The sequence below is a fragment of the Microtus oregoni genome, unplaced genomic scaffold (assembly GCF_018167655.1).
Source record: "Microtus oregoni isolate MIOR12 unplaced genomic scaffold, Mior012 000030F_ref0000283, whole genome shotgun sequence".
Taxonomy (NCBI): domain Eukaryota; kingdom Metazoa; phylum Chordata; class Mammalia; order Rodentia; family Cricetidae; genus Microtus; species Microtus oregoni.
Window position 1 is genome coordinate 12,583,044 of NW_024543089.1, and position 19,081 is coordinate 12,602,124.

Sequence of the window (19,081 nt, forward strand, 5' to 3'; positions counted from 1 at the left end):
TGAATTCTACACTGATCTCAGCTTCAAAGTAGTGGCTTTTACCATTATTTACTTTGTGAGCACTTTTCATACATATGAACCTTATGAGAATAAAACCTACTGGAAATATACATATTCACTCAACAATTTGTTATTAGTGTGAAGATTAAAAGCAAATGGGAGGAACTCAAATAGTTGTAGCTAACCAACTATTTATACACCGCATTTCAGCCTGTGGACTTATCAGGCTGCATGACACCCACATTCTACATTTCATAAGGTTTCCTAATAAATAATGCAGTACTGTGGATGTAGCAACATCTGCACACACAGCCACTCACTTGGAGTACTCAAGAGCACTGGCTCTAGCCACGCGCCTTTGAGCTGCCTAACCTCCCCTCACTGCCTAACTTATTCCTGAGTGACGCTGCTGTATGACGTTTGGGAGACCAAAGAGGCTAGAGTTTGAATCTTCTCTTTTACCTGCCATTCTTTTCAACACAAAGTAAATCTCATGCTCTGTGCTAGAGTCCTTTAGGTCCATTTATAGCATCAGGGAAACAAGCTGATGATAATCACATATTTTAATTTCAATTTCTAAAATAAGCCTTTAAAGCCTATTAAAGATGCAAGCTAGTTTCTAAAATAATTAATCAAACTTCAAATCATATAAGTTTAAGTTACCCAGAGCATACTAAAAATTAAAAATTTTGATAATCACCAGACACATACTTTCCTATCATAACTACATAAAAGTTAAATACCTCTCTAATCTTTGTTGTAATACTGTGAGGTAATCTTTAAGTCTTTTGATCTCTTCACGTTTAATTCTTGTTATTTCTCTGTTTCTGTGCATATACCTATCAAGGAAAAAATTAGCATTCATTAGTATTTCCAAATAACTTGGAAGCAGGTATGATGTTAAGTCTAATTATTACTATAAAGGGTCAATTGAAATTTTATAAGATATCATATGTAAAACACAAAAATATTTTAACATTCCAATATGCATTTATAACTACATATTTATAAAAGAAATGAACATATTCCCATGAAAAATTGCAAGCTATCATGTATCAATGAGGCTTCGACTGAAGGAAATAACATCACATAGTTACCACACAGTTACCCTTCCCTTACTCACTGAGAGGTTGCAAACCTGTAACAGTCTCTTTAAACCATACCTGTCCAGATATAAAACTTGGGGAAATTCTAACTTATTGTGAATTTTTTCTGGTCTTCCCAATGCTTGATTAAATTCAAATCTTGACAGTTCAAATGTTAACACAGGAGGCAGCTCAGTAAACCAATGCTGAAAGGAAACACAACACATACTGAGATCACCCTGTTTTCCCCATTGCGCTTTTTCAGATGAGGATACACCACTGCTGCTGACATCACTGCCTGACACCATGGAGAAAGGAGTACAGTGGCTTCCTTACAGCTAACGTCTTTTTAAAAGGTTTTCATAGCCTTGGGAAACCCAATGGTGGGTCTGATGTGTAAGAGGACAGAGGGAAACCTTATCTCCATACTGCTCTTCTTCCACAATTGTTTACATTAGAAATCCCAGCCAGAAGAGAAGGACAGTTTTCATTAAGACTCAAGAGCTCTGCCTCCTTCAGTCTTCTGCTGAGTGACACTTCCTAAAATCGACCCGCTTGTCATATCCCATGACTTGACTCAGAGGGAAAATTACTTGTCTGGCACTAATGCTCACTGTTCTCACCCTGAAATTGGGAAAACATCATCTTCCTATTTTGTTTAGATTTTTCTCTTTTTTCTTCCCGTTTTTATCTTGAGCCTTGCAACTATACATTATACTAATTTATGAAAAAGATTTGCCATTAGCAGATAAAGTTTATGTTTGTAAAACTCTATTTATAAAATTTAAACACAAACTATGTTTAATGTGTTAAATTTCTTGCTGCTCTGAGCCAGTGTCCCCACTCACTTACACATACACATGTGAGATTCAACAAACATTCAAAAAAGTTGTTTTCATGTAAACCTCAAGATTTACAAAAGCCTATTATTTGTTTCATTGGTGAATGTTTACATTCAAGCAAACCGATACAGAAATGTAAAATAATGGACCAAAGATTTAAGCTGTTTATTTTTATAAGCCCTGTAATAAGGTGCTGTTAAAGGGAATTCCAGAGTCACAAAAATGGCACCACACACACCTCAGTAAGTGTGCATGATCTTAAATCTGAACCTTAACAGGAATATGATCTAAATATAATCTATCATAGATTATATTCTGTACAATATAATTGTGTAGAATGTAATATAACATAGATTATATCTGTACAGCTTTCACAATTTACATCTAATTATTGTAATTAAATGCAAACATTTTTGAATATTTTCTCCATCATTAGCAGCTATGTAATTAGAACCTTAAATATGCACTGGGCCATTTAAAAGAAAATGGGAGGTAAGAGGACAATGAAAATGCTGAACTCACCTCTTGACCTGATTTTCCTGAATTATCTGAATGTAAGGATTCAATCTCTCCTTCAATCATCGCAGCTTCTAGGCACTCATGCAGGTCTTTGAACCCGTTGACCTGAAGTGGATACTGACCAAACATTTCAGTGTTTTCAAATTTTTTTCCTATAGGATGGTTGGAGAAGTTAATTAATGTTCCTCAATTTGGATTATCAGCTACTAAAGGTAACTGTATATATGGGTCCTTTCCTGAATCTACAAGAGCATCAATCACTGTGCTCCAGAGAATAATGGATGAGTAGAGCTTTCCTCCACACACACAGGAACCCATATATATTTTATATATAATATATATGTATATGTGTATATGTATGCATACATGTGACAATTGGTTAGTAAATATTTCCCATTGGCTAATACATATACACGAGTGTATTCATTCACACTTAGTCACAGATAGTAATTTTAACTCACATGTATATAAGCTCTTAAGACACTGTGCTAACACTGGATGTGTGTGTATATACACATGTGTATGTATGTGTGTATAGCCCTTCTGATATGAGATTCTCCTCGGTATGCTGTAAATATGCTTTATTACCATTGGTTAATAAAGAAGCAGCTTCAGCCTATGGCAGGACAGAATAAAACCAGGTGGGAACTCCAAACAGAGATATAGAGAAAGAGAGTAGGCAGAGTCAAGGAGATGCCATATGGCTACTGAAGGAGGATGTTGGAACCTTTCTGGTAGGCCACCACCTTGTGGTGATACATAGATTAATAGAAATAGATTAATTTAAGATATAAGAATTGGTTAATAAGAAGCCTGAGCTAAAAGGCCAAACACTGTTTGTAATTAGTATACGTTTCTGTGTAATTATTCAGGTCTGGGCAGCCAGGAAACAAACAAGCAGCCTCCGCTTACACCACCCTTCCATATTTTATGATGAAAAGAATAGGGAAGGGTATAAATGGATAGAGCCAATGAAGTCTGAAGCTCCTACACAGAGGGAAATATGCCATTCTAAAAAAAAAATTAAGATGTTGGAATTAAATTAAATTCAGAATTTTGGTAGATTTTATGGCTTCAAAATAATTCCATGAAAACTTGAAAGATGTTTCTTAGATAATGAAGAGACAAATAAGTAAATAAATAAAATTTTAGGCTTGAAATGAGTAGGGAAATGAAAATAGCCCTTAAGGAAAATGGAGGGAGGCCAGTGTCATTGTCCAGGTGAGGTTACCAAGGCAGGGACATGAAGCTCACTTCTCAAGTCCTCCCATTATGCCAGCATCTAGGTTTCTGTGCATCACTGAAAATTCAGGACATATCTCAACTCCTGCTGTGAACGTCTTACTCAGCAGCACCCAGGTGCGCAGTCCATGGAGAGCAAGGTGAAGAGTAAGAGTCATGGAGACTCTCCACCCAATCCATGGAGAGTCCGGGAGTTGGAGTCAGATGGAATGGGAGATAGAGTGATCTCGAACACTAGGAGGAAAGGGGAGTGTGAAGACAAAAGACCTGACAGGAGCAAAGGCAGGCCATTGGAATAGAAGTTCTCCAAATGCTGAGGATGCTTTGCAGGAAAAATACATTAATAAAGTAACAGAAAATTGCCTGCAAGGAACCACAGGTATGAAACAGGGTGAGGATGACAAATGAAACATGGTAGGACAGTGACTTGAATGATGTTCATTGTAACACACACAGTTCAGATAGAAATGTATTTAAGCCACATCAATTAGCACAATATCTAGGAAACAACTTCCTAATACTAAGTGTCAAAATGAATTAACATTTCATGATGAAGGAGTGTACCAGATGGATATGCTCTGAAGGGTACTGCAGTACCCAATCCCAGCATGCTTAGACCTACTTCCTGATTTACACAGTGCTACTACTTCAGATAAATCAGAAGGGCAAATTAAACAACCTGATTTTGTGTGCTAAATAATTATTTAGCATTTGAAGAAAAATGCAGTTACCTCTCTGTAACCTTTAAATGCCTAATATGCAGTTTGTGTCTGCCTTATTCAGGCCATTACAGAAAGACAACGCTTTGAACAATGTGAAAAATCCCCTGACATTTTGGAATTTTTCTCAGAAGTTTATAGCTTGAGAATCAAATATTTGACATCTCTTTTCTGTTTGTTTAGTGTATTTTTATAGTTTGATTTGATCTGAATCAAATATTTGAAAAAACATATATTTAGTGAGCCTGATATCTTTCCTTTTTTTAAAATCAAACAGAAATTTAAGAGGCCTAAGTTTTAAAAAATATGCAGCCTACGATGAGTAGAATTACTCTTAGCCAATATTCAAAAGCAAAATACTTTCATTTCTTGAACATGAGTAAGGATGTTACAATCACTCTGACTTGCTAAATTCAAACTTCACCAAGTGACCATCAAACCAAGGTGGTCATTCAACTCCAAACACAGATTGCAAGTTCCACACCTGAACTGCCTGAGGCCGTAAGCATTTTCAGATTTGGGAGCTCTTCTAATTATGGAATGTCTGCGGACACCTGGTTCAGTTCCTGCCCCTCTGCCATCTCCCTCTCTTTTCCTCAAGGAGCTCAGGACGGAAGCCTGTACACTTGCACTCTTGTGCTGAGTTATTCCCTATCCTGGCTTGAGCATCTCTTATCGTCAAATCCAGAAAGACACCTGGTAAAAAGCCATAGGCTTTTAGGATCATCTCAGTTCTCTCTAATTCATATTCGGAAGTTCTCAGCATCTCAAAGGCCTTTCATTGAAAGAAGTATTATGATAAACGAAGTGCAGTGTGAACATACACTGTAGTTAGGTCAGTGCAAAAGATTAGTAGGAAGGGGGCAGAAGAGTAGATCCAGTTACAAATAAAGAGTACCAACAAACACACTCAAAAGAGCCAAGGGACAGCAGCATCTTGAGGTAATAAAAGTAAACAAGCAACCATACCTTCAAGCACTCCCACGGCTAGGAATCTTCCGTAGAACAACTCTACCATAGGGTTCTTTGGCTTCTCTTCATCCCTAAAGCATGTTTAAAAGATAGAAATATGCTTATAACTTTCAGATCTATAAATAATTGAGAAAACATAAAAAGGACCATTAAAAAGAACAATATATGACGAGATGGTAATATTCACATGGTTATCACGCACACAGCTCTGTTATTTATTGTGTCACCTTGGGCAAAGTACTTAAATTTATTCTTCAATTTCTTTACCTGTCAGCTAAGGATAATTACAGTAATTTAGCTGGCAGGATGGCTATGAGGGCTGAATGAGTTATGCTTGGGACCAGCTCAGCAGAGAAGTCAGCTACGCTCAGGAGGTGCTTGCTCTTCCTAGGACCACTCTACATGCCATCTCATACTTTTAAGCCTGTGTAATACTGGCCTCATTGGGAAGAGAAGGGAATGCTTCATCCTAAAAAGATTTCTGAAAAAAAAAAAATCAACTCATTTCCCACATTCACCCACTGAAGTACATAGGAAAGACACCTGCAAGTGCCACCAGTGAGGAGATCAAAGACCCTGGTTCTGAAGTAGAGCCTACGAGATTTTGCCTTTTTGTTTGAAGGAAGCAAGGAAAATCGGCAGGTTTTACTTTTTAAAAAATTTATTTATTTTATACGCATTGGTGATTTTGTCTTCATATATGTCTCTGTGAGGGTATTGGATCCCGTGGAACTAGAGTCACAGACAGTTGATAGCTGCCATGTGGAAGCTGGGAATCGAACCCTGATCCTCTGGAAGAGCATTAGTGCTCTTAATCGCTGAGCCATCTCTCCAGCCCATACTTTGTCTTCTTTAGAACTTATATTATACACCTCCAAAAGACACTATTTAACCTGGTCTGTATGAAACTTTGCTGTGCTCACAACTGTATAAAGGATTTTTTTTTTATTTTTGTGTTTAAATTTATAAATCTGACTTATTCAGATTGATTTTTAAAGTGGTAGACAAACATCACTCTCTTGCTCAGTTTTACACAGGTCATCACAGATCCTTAGAGCATGTAAAGCTCACCAGGCCTTACAGTAATCCCATCTTGCATGTCCTTCAGTTTCTTTGCATTTGACAACTTGATGTCTCATACATAAATGACCTATGACTTTTCCATGATTAATTTAATTTCAATTAATGTGTCTTCATGTTTCATCCATGTTTTATGAAGTATCAGAGCTCCCATTTATTAGAAGCTGAATAATATGCTATTGTTTCATTCATTCATTATCAATGGACATTTTGCCACTGGGTATACAGTTTTTTATGAACAGGGTATACTAATACTGCTTCAGACTGTTTTTAAAGCATTGAAACACATGCATACAAATCAAGATGCATTTTTAATCTTTTGAAGAACAACCAAACTATGCTGTGTGGCTGATATACTATTTCATATATTTCATATATCAGCACTGCACAGAGGTCCTGATTTCACATTACCTGGTTTGACAGTAGCCACCTAGGGCTGTGAAGTGTTCCCACTCACTCTACAATAAGGCAAGTTATAGAACTTGCTATCACGTGTGGTTATTGCAAGTTTATACCTAAGGGAATTTCCTGCTCACCTGCAGCCCTGGGTAAGCAGAGAACAGGGTCCCTTACTTATACACACTGGGGACATGTGAGGATATAGTGTAAGTCACTAGTTTGAGGGTTGCTGTCATCAATACAATTATATAGCCCCAGCAGTTAAATTATATCTGACTATAAAAATTGAGGTGTCTATACAATACAAAAACTTAATCTTTGGGAATATTCCTAATAAAGAATTTTCTAAACTGTGACAACAAAAGGTTCTAGAGACTCACTTGATATGGGGAAAACATCCAAAAAGTGACAATTGTGATTCTTTGGGTGTAATTACTAATAGGAATCAGCATTTCCATAAAGGAAACCTATGTTATCTAGGCCTTGATCCTTCCCGATCACACAAATTAACCCTTGGGAAGAATATTGACCTATCTGATGCCTTTTGATTTAATAACTTTGCAGAAGCAACTAGTTGCAACTGGCTCTGCTAATTCTGAACTCTAATTACTTATTTTCAAAGCACCTGTGAGAATTCTGGCACACTCTGCACTGAAGGATACCACATCTTTCCTGAAGGCATCAGGCATGGACATTTCAGAACTGTCTACTCTGGTCTTCTTTGCATCTTCCCAGACACCCTTCACTCTGAATCACAGAACATGAACCCTAGAAATGTGCTGTGGTTACATCAATAGAAACAGGGGAAAGCAGAACTGAAAAAAAGTTAAGAAGCAATGAAAAGTCCTATTATAAGAGACACAACTCTCTCCTGCATGCAAATAAAAGAAGCTGAGTCTATTACCAATGTCAAAGACAAAAGAAACTTCCCTGCAGAAAACATCAAGAATAACCTTCCTCTATATACGTCTACTCCACCTTTGAAGGCACAGCAGAAGTTTTGCCTCAAAATGGGCACAGCAAAGTGACTCAAATCAGCTGAACTCACAACCAGAGAGAACTAAGAATTACTGAGAAGCAAATGAGGATAGTTCCAGGAAAATTTAAGATTTAGATAAAAAAGGAATAAAAAGGACTTTCTTCTAAAAATTTTAGAAAAAAAAACAAACAGTTATAAATGGAGAGTGGAAGGTGGAAGATTATGGATAAAAGGCGATTGAGCAGTGTAGTGTAGGATATCTTTTATGTTTACCTGAGAGGAGAAAGTAGGAATTCAAGAGTAACACTTCAAAGCACTGAGAGAACCTTCTAGAACAATGGTTAATGCAGGGAGGTAAAAAGACTGCTTAATTCTGATGACTTTATGTTCAGCTGCCTCTGGGCATTAGAAGGCTAACAAAGAAAGGGCAAGAAACATGAACTTTTCTCAAAAAGAAACAAACTCTCAGGGAACAGAGCCACAGAGGCACCCACAGGTGGGTCTTTCTGGACCAGAGTGTAGGCGAAGCACACCTGTTAAACCCAGTGAGTGGAAAGAAAGTAGAGGGGATGGACAATTCGGATATCCTAACTCAGGTATCACTAATCTTCATTGTGAGGAAACAATCAAGATGTCACTGGAGGAATTAGAACAACAGCAAGTGTAAGGGCACAGAGTAACTGACCAGGAAACATGCACTTGGTCCTTCAAGCAGTCCTGGCTCTGTATAAAGCAGATGATAGCAAAATGCTACAATCTAACTCAAGCCTTCTGTTGATTTTATTTCTGCTGCTGCTATAAAACACCCCAGCCAAAAAGAAGCTTTGGCTTATAATTCCAAGTAACATCCCGTCATCTGAGAACATTCACCAAGGCAGGAGCTTGAGAGTGCTGGTCACACTACAACCACAGTCAGGACCAGAGGAAAACTAACGCACTCATGCTGCCTGCTCACGTCAGCTAGCTTTCATCACTGCTACACAATTTAGGGCTCAATCCATGGTATGGTGCTGCCCACATTCAGGGTAGGTCTTCATATCTCAGTTAACAGGACGACTGCCCACAGATAGGCTCAGAGACCAATGTGATTTAGAAAACTCCTCATTTGAAGTGCTCTAAGAACTAAGTCTTAGAACTAAGTCTAAGTTCTTTCTGGTAGACATTTAAAACTAACCATCATCACTTTCTAAAAGAAGGGATGTGACAGACACAAACACACACATACAATGTAGGCATGCATGTAACTGAACTCAAAGATATATGACACTCCAAAAGACATAGCATGAAGAGGCTGCAGAGATGACTCAGTGGTTAGGATGGCTTTTTTCTCCTGCACAAGACCCAGGTTTGTTTCTCAGCATCTCTATGGCAGCTAACAATGATCTGTAGTTCCAGTCTCAGAGTTTCAACAATATCTTTTGGCATCCACAGGCACTAGGTGAATACATGGTACATATCCATTCAGCCAAAACATTCATCCACATAAATAAGTCATTTAGAAAAAGGATATAGCATTAAGAAATATATTCAGGACTGGGGACACACACCAAAAGTAATCTCAGAATAATAGTACTGCAAAGGTATCTTCACTGGATGCAGGCTTTGGGTCTCAAAAGCATCAAGAGCAGATTCAGTGCTGAAGTTTGAATAGGAAGTTGTGGGCAACTAACTAAATGAAGCTAAGATGAAGACAGAGAGCAGCCTTGGAGGACAGGGTTTGGTTAGAGGCCTTTGCAGCTACTATAGCGGAAAACACATTGCTTGATGGAGGAAGGTCATTGGTTAAGTAATAAAGAAACTGCTTGGCCTCATAGGTAAAACATAGGTGAGAGGAGTAAACAGAACAGAATGCTGGGATGAAGAGGAAGTGAGCTCAGTCTCGACAGCTCTGCTCTCTGGAGCAGAGACACCATGCTCCTCTCTCCCAGGCAGAGATGCGATAGCTCTGCTCTCTGAGACACACGCGATGAAGCTCTGACCCAGGATGGACATAGGCTAGAATCTTCCTGGTAAGCACACCTAGCGGTGCTACATAGATGATTAGAAATGGGCTAAATTAATATGTAAGAATTAGCCTAGAAGAGGCTAGATAGAAATGGGCCAAGCAGTGTTTAAAAGAATACAGTTTCCATGTAATTATTTCGGGGCATAAGCTAGCCAGGCGGCTGGGGTGCTGGGGACGCAGCCCCGCCACTCTTATTACTACAATTGCTAGAACATTCTCCATCAAAAAGGAGGGCTGATGGGCAATAAATGATCTCAAAAGGAAAATGCACCCTCTGATTTAACTGGTAGCCAATGGCATAAACTTACAACAAGCCAAAAAGAAATCAGCTATCAAATGCCTTTCTATGATGGAGATAATTTGTTCCCTCAAATAGTACACAATTGGTGCTAAATTCATTTTATTTTTATTTTGGGTTTTTTTTTTTGCTTTAATCAGTTGCATGTTTTATTATTATTATACATAATAATATTGAATATTCTTTTATCAATTTTTGGCAATTTAATGTTTATGTAATGAATGTTGCATTTCCTTCTCATTCCTCTCATTTCTTTTCCTCTCCCACTGAAGTGCTTCTTCCTAGTAAGCCCCACCCTACTTTCATGGCATCGTTTTGTGTGTGACCCACTGGGGATAATTACGGTGCCTTGTAAGAGAATAAGAGTTGTTTATTAGAGAATGAGCGACTTGCCCTCTTTGTAACAAGTATTAGGAGGTAAACATTCCTCAGTATGGGGTGGGGAGTCAATTTCCACACCAGATCCACAATGCAGTGTGGCTGAGTCCACTTGTGCGCAGACAACCAGAACACTGAGCTACTAAGAGCAAAGGCACAGCCAGGTTAAAAAAAAAAAAAAAATGTCTTTTTACTGGAGAGCTCCCTATCTCTGGAATTCCCATTTGGTTTCCTCCTTCTTTCATGATGCCCCCTGAACCTTGAAGGAGGCAGTATAGCTGTCCCATTTAGTGTTCCGCACTCCAATTTCTCTATTTCTTAGTGCACTACTCAGCTAATCACAACTTATGGCCAAAGGACACTTCTCTCATTAAACTTTGGCACTGTACTCTAAAGTAAGGCCTTAGTAAGATTCTCTCAGCTTGGTTTACGTTCACAGACAGTGGTCTACAAGCAACTCACTAGTCATTCTGCAGAACTAAAGTCAATAGGGCTTTCTCAGCTTAAGCTTTATCCTAAATTTCTGCCATTATTCTGCCAACAACACAAGTCAGAATCGCACAAAATTAAGAGATTAATACTGCAGGATAAAAATGACAAGGTAACATGCTGGTGCTAGCTCTGTGGATGTGGGTGTGTGTGTGTGTGTGTGTGTGTGTGTGTGTGTGCGTGTATGGTGTATGTGTCTTAATATTCCTCTGAAATCTAAAATCCAGGCATGCTCAGCTCAATATCTGAGGTGCTGAGAGAATTAAGTGAAAGAACACAGCCCAAAGATGAGGACCCCAGCAAGCTCTTTACAGGTACAGATTACTATGGAGCCCACAAAAACTAAAAAGCTGGGACATATTTTTTTAATTAATTGACTTTTATACACAAGGCCAAATAATCTGATTTCTGGGTATAACTCCTGTGAATTTTGCCTTAAAAGATCAATTAAATGTCATTTAGAAAAAAAATTCCCTTGGATTTTGACAGCAAATTGGAGGGTTGAATGTTTAAATACATCTCTGATGGATAATGATATAGCAGCCTATTTAAATTAATGGCAAACCATGTTATAGTGGCCTTTACATAACAATAAGGCTGAATGTATTTTAAAATTAAAAAAAAAAAGAAAAAGATGAAAGATACTTAGGAAAATTGGAAGAAGGAAGGAGGTAATAATTTTGATCCTAGGATTTCTTGCCTGTGTTCTACATATTGTTTAGTGCACGCTGCAGATTTCACAATAGCCTTTAGCAGCAATCTAAATGGCTGGGCTTCAACAAAATACATAAAGGTGCAGTTGGAGAAATGGCTTGGCAGTCAACATTGCTCGCTGCTCTCGTAGAGAACCTGGCTTTCCTTTCTAGCACACACGTGGTGGCTGAGGACCACCCTAGCATAGGTTCCAGGTGATCCCTTCGTTTGCCTCCTCAGGCAGCAGACACATAATGTGGCACACAGATAAACTTGCAGGCAAAGCACCCATAAGGGGACAAATAGTTGATATAAAAAGAGTGGCCTCAGGAGACTGAGCAAATGAGAGAGTCTCTTTTTAAACAGTAGGTAAATGGCACCTGAGAAACAACACACAGCGCTGAACTGCCACTGTCCCTACAAATAACTGTGAAATGGTCAAGCATCTGTGCTTACACCCAATTTACAGAATGGGCAGCATGAATATGGAGGGGGAAGTGTTCATCCTGTCCTCAGGAAAGGACTTTAAGATGAAGTAAGGTTTTTCGAAATTCATGCCCAGCTAACCCCCTTCTTCCTCATGAAAAGTTGAACCCAGGAAGAACACAGGGCTGTAAGATTGGTAACCTTAGGAATCTCACACCAGATCTGATGGGAGAAACTGGCAGCTACCGAAAATGTGCTACCTTATCTTCCAAACAGTCTTTTAATAACACAGGTAACACTAGGACTCCCGAAAGTTTCTCTCATTTGCATGTTTGAACTGCACCCAGAGAACAAAAATGATTCTCATTTATTGACTTTAAATATCTTTAAATATCAGTGACTTACGTTTCCTCTTCAGCTTTCATTTGAAAGGCGTCTTCTAACCAATCTAACAACTTGTGTGTAAACTCACTCACATCTTGCTGTGAAGAGAAAAAGGGTCAGTTGGTTGATATTTGAACCTACCAATAAACATACTAGATGCTGCAAAATAAAACATAGCCAGATACTATTCACAAAAGTATCATGAAATGTGACCCATAAAATGCAATAAATTTTCATAATTTAACCAGGACAAAAAAAAACCCAATGTTTTAAAAAGTATTAAAATCACAAGGTTTCATTTTAGGAAACACACACACATAAAATATAACAAATGAATTTTTGAAAAATATTAGTTATTTCCTCCCTGTATACTTTGTAGTGAATCCATGAAATGAAAGACTTCCTTTTACCAAAAGACTCTCTGTTTTATACAAAATTATCATCACCTCTTTCTCCTAAAAAAAAAAAAGACCATTGCTTTTGACAAATGTTTAACTCATACAATTTTTAATCCATACCCACTTTTATCAAGATATTTATTAACTTTTACAGGTAGTAAGCCCAATTATTTAGTCTACAATCCTTAAACCCCAAATGAATTTTACATTCAGAAATAGCTAAATAATACCTTTTGTCATACCTTTGTTTGGCTTATTGACCCCTAACAAAAAATAGTAGGGTAAGTAGTGGCCCACATAATTACTACCACCACTTACATAATGTTTGGAAGATAGAAGAATAGGTTTAAAAAAGAAAGACCAGTTCATTGCATCAAGACTAGATAGATGAAGCCACATAGGTAATTTACCAAAACTAAAGGAGCCTCAAGAATAAAGTAATTGCATTTTTTTCCCAAGTAGTGGTTAGCTCAATGAATTCATCTATAAAATGTTGATGTTAACGTGTAGGAAGAACAAGCAGCTCTAGTACCAAAAAGCTAAACAGGACTGGTCTCAGCACAAAAGTCTCTATTGTATACACTTGTATCACCTTGAGCAAAATAGCAGCAAAAAAAATTTACGCAGTCAGGGTTCCCTGCCCTGTGGAAAGTCCAAAGTCCTCCCCCCTCCATCCTTGTCTAGGAAGGTGAACATCCACACTGGCTAGGCTCCCACAAAGCCAGAACATGAAGTAGGATCAAAACTCAGTGCCATTGTCCTTGGCTTCTCAGCAGCCCTCATTGTCCACCATATTCATAGAGTCCGGTTTTATCCCATGCTTTTTCAGTCACAGTCCAGATGGAAAATTTTTTTCAATTAAAAATAAATAAATAAATGAATGAAAATTTACACAAAACCTCCAAAAGCAATTTTAAATGAATATGGGTCTTTGTGGAAATTGCTAATAATCTTATGGTGAATTTGAATTAGATAAAAGAGTGCCCTAACTCCACTAATGGCCAGTAGAACACAGAACAAAAGAAGGCAATTAGCACAAATGAAGACAGGCAGAATCAAAACTAGCCTTCTAGGGCCAGGGCCAAACAATACCAGAAAATGGTGGAGGCAGGAAGATACTCCTATCAGAGAGCACGTGGCTCTACCCGCATCTTCATTCTAAACCCTTGGCCTCCACATATATTAATAATTTTCTATTGTTCCTGAGCCATATGATTAATTTGTAAACATTTTAAACATTTTTATTCTTCGTGAAGACTGTAGCTAAAAGGAACCATCAATGTTTCCTACTTATGACAAGTCTTTGAGAGAACTATTCCATATCTTTTATGTATTATGTAATCAATCTAAAATTTACAATTACACAACAAAGTTTTAGCAAAGTTCAGTAGGATAAACAAGGGAGGTTGATGTGGGAGTGTCATATATCAACATGGTGGCTCACAACCATCTGTGCCTCCAGTTCCAGGGGATCTAATGTCCTCCTGTAGCTTGCAGGCATGCCGGGTACTCACACAGTACAGACACATATATGCAAGACAAACTCCCATACACATAAAATCTTTTAAACGTATGAATATTCTTAATTTTGTTCATTGTTTTCCCTTGGCAATGCCCATCATTCTATAACTTACATTCATTTACCTTTATACCTCCAACATAGTCACTTTTTGTTCTGTTTAAATGTTTTCCAAAACATAAAATAATGATTTCAATGTCTTCAAGTTATTATTAATAAAGTTGAGTAATGTCATTGTAAATCAGCAGACACACTTGGAAAAGTTTCACAAAGATCTAGAAGATTATATGGAAATAATCAGTTAAAAGGGACAGGAGGCTACCTGCTGTGAGTCATTGGATTTGAAGGCATCCTTCAGAATCTCAACTGCTCTAGATGGGTCAACATATTTCCTCTTGGTACCAACCAGAAGTGCAAAGAGATACCTCAGTTCCCGCATAAAAGGCAAATTCAGATGTTCCTACAGACAGAAAAGAAAAATAAAAATAAAAACAGCATTCCCAGTGAAATCAGGAAACTTTTTACTGGTCAACAGATACTTCAACAGGAACTAGGAAGTAAGTGACATCTATTAGGACAAATCTGACACTCAGACACATTGAAAGAGTGCTAGCTACAAAACCCAAAGGAGTTAAGAGCCACAACCGAGGACCTTAGGCTAGCCTCACCGTTTCTGCATAAATAACACATAATCATAGCAAATTATGTCACTACCCAGCCAAGAATAGCCACCTCATTTAAGTCTCCTCATTATAATCTTCCCATTCATCAGGGTGCAGCTGCTGCTGACAAGAGTAAGCAGAAGAGCCAACACAGTTCAGTGAGAGCTCAGTGCATGTCATGCACCATCTGCGTGCTATACTCCAAACGCCCATTTAAACCAAGGACCCTTCTCATCTCTGAGTGCTTTAGACCCCTCCAAGTCAACAGGGTCTCCAGATTCTTATCTACTGGATTGAGTGCCTTTGACTACAGACCGCGAACTATCACTTCTCATACAAGGACTCTAATTATTTAACTAATGTTAGGCCTGTGTCTAATCCTTACTTAATGACCTAATAAACACTAACACCTATTTATACATACTACCTTATATCTTATTAATAAAATTATTTCATTTAATCATTTTGTAAATTATAAGATTTAGTATGAATTCATTGTAATTACTATAATTTGTCAATTTAAATTTTTAATATATATAATGTTATCATAATCACTAATCAGACAAAGCCCTAACATGAAATCTTAATTTTATTCTCTCTAGGATTACACATTTCTCAAACATTTCCATATCCCGTCTCTTTTTTTGCTACAAAAAGCAAGTATTCAATTCTTACTGGTTGATTACACTAAGCGAAAATAATTTTATTTACTTATTTAAATCAAAAAACATTAAAAGTCATGAAATGTATGTCACTTAGTGAAATGCTTTATGGCAGCAAATCAGAAAATCAGTTTTCCGTAATAGTCTGAGGGGGGGGGACTTGATCGGGGGAGGGGGAGGGAAATGGGAAGCGGTTGTGGGGACGAGGCAGAAATCCTTAATAAATAAATAAATTAAAAAAAAATAGTCTTTATAACAATTATTTCAACATAAACCTTAAAGATACTATTTAAATAAGGGAAGGTTTTTTATTTTCATGATCGACATTACTATAGAACTATCAATACAGATAATGTTAAATAACTGATGTTCAGAATAACAATCTACATAAAAATCCTTGTTCTCTCAATGCACTAAAAAGGGAACTCTAAAAAACAGGAAAGAAAACAAAGCCTTATCATTTAACACACACACCATTGAAGCATTCTCACATAAACTAATTCTAAAATGAAATTTGTAAGCTATAAAGAACTGCAAAAAACACTTATTTAAATATCTATTTCATAAACAGTAATAGATTAAAGACAAAATAAATACATAAAAATTAATCTATCCCATCTTTAACTTTTTCTACAACTGCCCTATATAGGTAAGTTTTAACAGCATAAACATTAATTTTAATCTATACAACAATTTCCCCAAATACCCTGTTTCTTGATATCCACTTCGTCATTATCTCGCAGTCCATGACAAATGAGGATAGTTCTTATTAAATATAGGAATAATTTTTTTTTTAAACTCACAGAGATCCACCTGCCTCTGCCTCTGCCTCCCAAGTGCTCAGATTAAAGATGTGCACCACGACTGCCTGGCACAATATTGTTTTTTCAACTAAGGAAAATTCTGCCAAGATTATTTGGAAAGCAAAATATTATGAAATATCTGTCCCTGTCAATACCTGAAGCTAGAATCTGACTATCAAAAGGTATAGTATTATATAATAAAACAGAGCAACTATTTCACTTGACTAAATTATAAAAATAATAGCACACATAAAATTATTCAAACACTACTTTTGGAAACAGGGTTGGTGTGGCATAATTAATGCACAATATATACATAATTAAAAAATACACAATTTCCCAAGCTTCTTGTATGCATTATTACCATCAAGATAGCAAACATATTTATTAACCACACCCCAAAATGCGGCCACTTCCTAGTCATCTCAGCTAACAGCAGTCATGTTGCAGTTTCTGGACATTTATATGAATGGAGTCATCCTCTAGGTATTTGCTTTAGACTGGTTTTGTGCAATCAGCATACTTTTTAAGTGCTCCATCTACATGTTTGTGCACACTTGTAATTTGATACAACTTGCTCTGTAGCATTATATCATAGATTAAATACAACATATTTATCTAACAGTCTCTGCTTCTGTTGCTGGATACAATGGTGTAGGAATTTTTGTGGAGACACATACTTTCATTTGTTTCATAAAAACCTGGTGGGGCTTGTAATATTCTAAACACAAAGAATATCTGTAGTGGAAGATGAAAGCAGTCATTATCTCTCAAATAACAATTAGCCTGCATACTAAACTTATAGTTCAAATAAGTGAGCATATATTTCTAGACAAACCAACTCTATCTAAAATAAAATCTAGATTTTTAAGAGAGCCCTGCCTCTTATTATAACGCACAAAGTATTTGTGGGAAGCCTTATTTATTTAAAAAGATATTCTTCCCTGCTCCCCTATCCAACCTTCTTTTATCCCAATCATCCCGTTGCCCCAAGTTCTCCCCATCCTACCCTTCTCACTTTTCTCTCCCCATCTCCCCTTACCCCCCTCCCACCGCACCCTTAAGATCCCGATTTTTGCCTGGCAATCTTGTCTACTTCCCATACCCAGGAGGATAGCTATATGTTTTTCTTTGGGTTCACCTTCTTATCTAGCTTCTTTAGGATAACAAATTATAGACTCACCGTCCTTTATTTATGGCTAGAACCCAATTATGAGTGAGTATATCCCTTGTTCATCTTTTTGGGTCAGGGTTACCTCACTCAGGATACTATTTTCTATTTCCTTCCATTTGCATGTAAAAATTGAGAAGTCATTGTTTTTTACCGCTGAGTAGTACTGTAATGTGTATATATTCCACACTTTCTTCATCCATTCTTCCATTGAAGGACATCTAGGCTGTTTCCAGGTTCTGGCTATTACAAATAATGCTGCTATGAACATAGTTGAACAAATGCCCTTGTCATATGATCGGGCATCTCTTGGGTATATTCCCAAGAGTGGTATTGCTGGGTCCAGGGGTAGGTTGATCCCAAATTTCCCGAGAAACCGAAACACTGATTTCCAAAGTGGTTGCTCAAGTTTGCATTCCCACCAGCAATGGATGAAGGTACCCCTTCCTCCACAACCTCTCCAGCAAAGGCTATCATTGGTGTTTTTGATTTTAGCCAATCTGACAGGTTTAAGATGATATCTCAAAGTTGTTTTGATTTGCATTTCCCTGATCGCTAAGGAGGTTGAGCATGACCTTAAGTTTCTTTTAGCCATTTGTAATTCTTCTGTTGAGAATTCTCTGTTCAGTTCAGTGCCCCATTTTTTAATTGGGTTAATTAGCATCTTAAAGTCTAGTTTCTTGAGTTCTCTATATATTTTGGAGATCAGACCTTTGTCTGTTGCGGGGTTGGTGAAGATCTTCTCCCAGTTAGTAGGTTGCCTTTTTGTCTTAGTGACAAACAGTGTCCTTTGCTTTACAGAACCTTCTCAGTTTCAGTAGGTCCCATTTATTCAATGTTGCCCTTAATGTCTGTGCTGCTGGGGTTACACATAGGAAGCGATCTCCTGTGCCCATATGTTGTAGGGTACCTCCCAATTTCTCTTCTATCAGGTTCAGTGTGTTCTGACTGATATTGAGGTCTTTATTCCATTTGGACTTGAGTTTTGTGCATGGTGATAGATATGGGTCAATTTTCATTCTTCTACAGGTTGACATCCAGTTGTGCCAGCACCATTTGTTGAAGATGCTTTTTTTCTTCCATTGTATACTTTTAGCTCCTTTATTGAAAATGAGGTGTTCATAGGTTTGTGGGTTAAAGTGTGGGTCTTCTATACGATTCCATTGGTCGACTTCTCTGTTTTTATACCAATACCAAGCTGTTTTCAATACTGTAGCTCTGTCGTAGAGTTTGAAGTCAGGAATGATAATGCCTCCAGAAGTTCCTTTATAAGACTGTTTTGGCTATCCTAGGTTTTTTTGTTTTTCCATATAAAGTTGATTACTGTCCTCTCAAGATCTGTGAAGAATTTTGATG

The 19,081-nt window shown here is 37.5% G+C and overlaps 1 protein-coding gene across 2 annotated transcripts in view; it reads right to left on the reverse strand.

The window, feature by feature from the left end:
• Positions 1 to 19,081, reverse strand: part of Usp25 (ubiquitin specific peptidase 25) — a 112,793-nt gene that overhangs the window by 37,550 nt on the left and 56,162 nt on the right. For both annotated transcript variants that reach the window (XM_041678555.1, XM_041678554.1), the window contains exons 7-12: positions 14,750 to 14,887; positions 12,532 to 12,608; positions 5,377 to 5,450; positions 2,450 to 2,598; positions 1,164 to 1,291; positions 744 to 839 (exon numbers count right to left, since the gene is read on the reverse strand). In XM_041678555.1, coding sequence (XP_041534489.1) covers positions 744 to 839; positions 1,164 to 1,291; positions 2,450 to 2,598; positions 5,377 to 5,450; positions 12,532 to 12,608; positions 14,750 to 14,887 — 662 coding nt within the window. The remainder of the gene's footprint in view (positions 1 to 743; positions 840 to 1,163; positions 1,292 to 2,449; positions 2,599 to 5,376; positions 5,451 to 12,531; positions 12,609 to 14,749; positions 14,888 to 19,081) is intronic.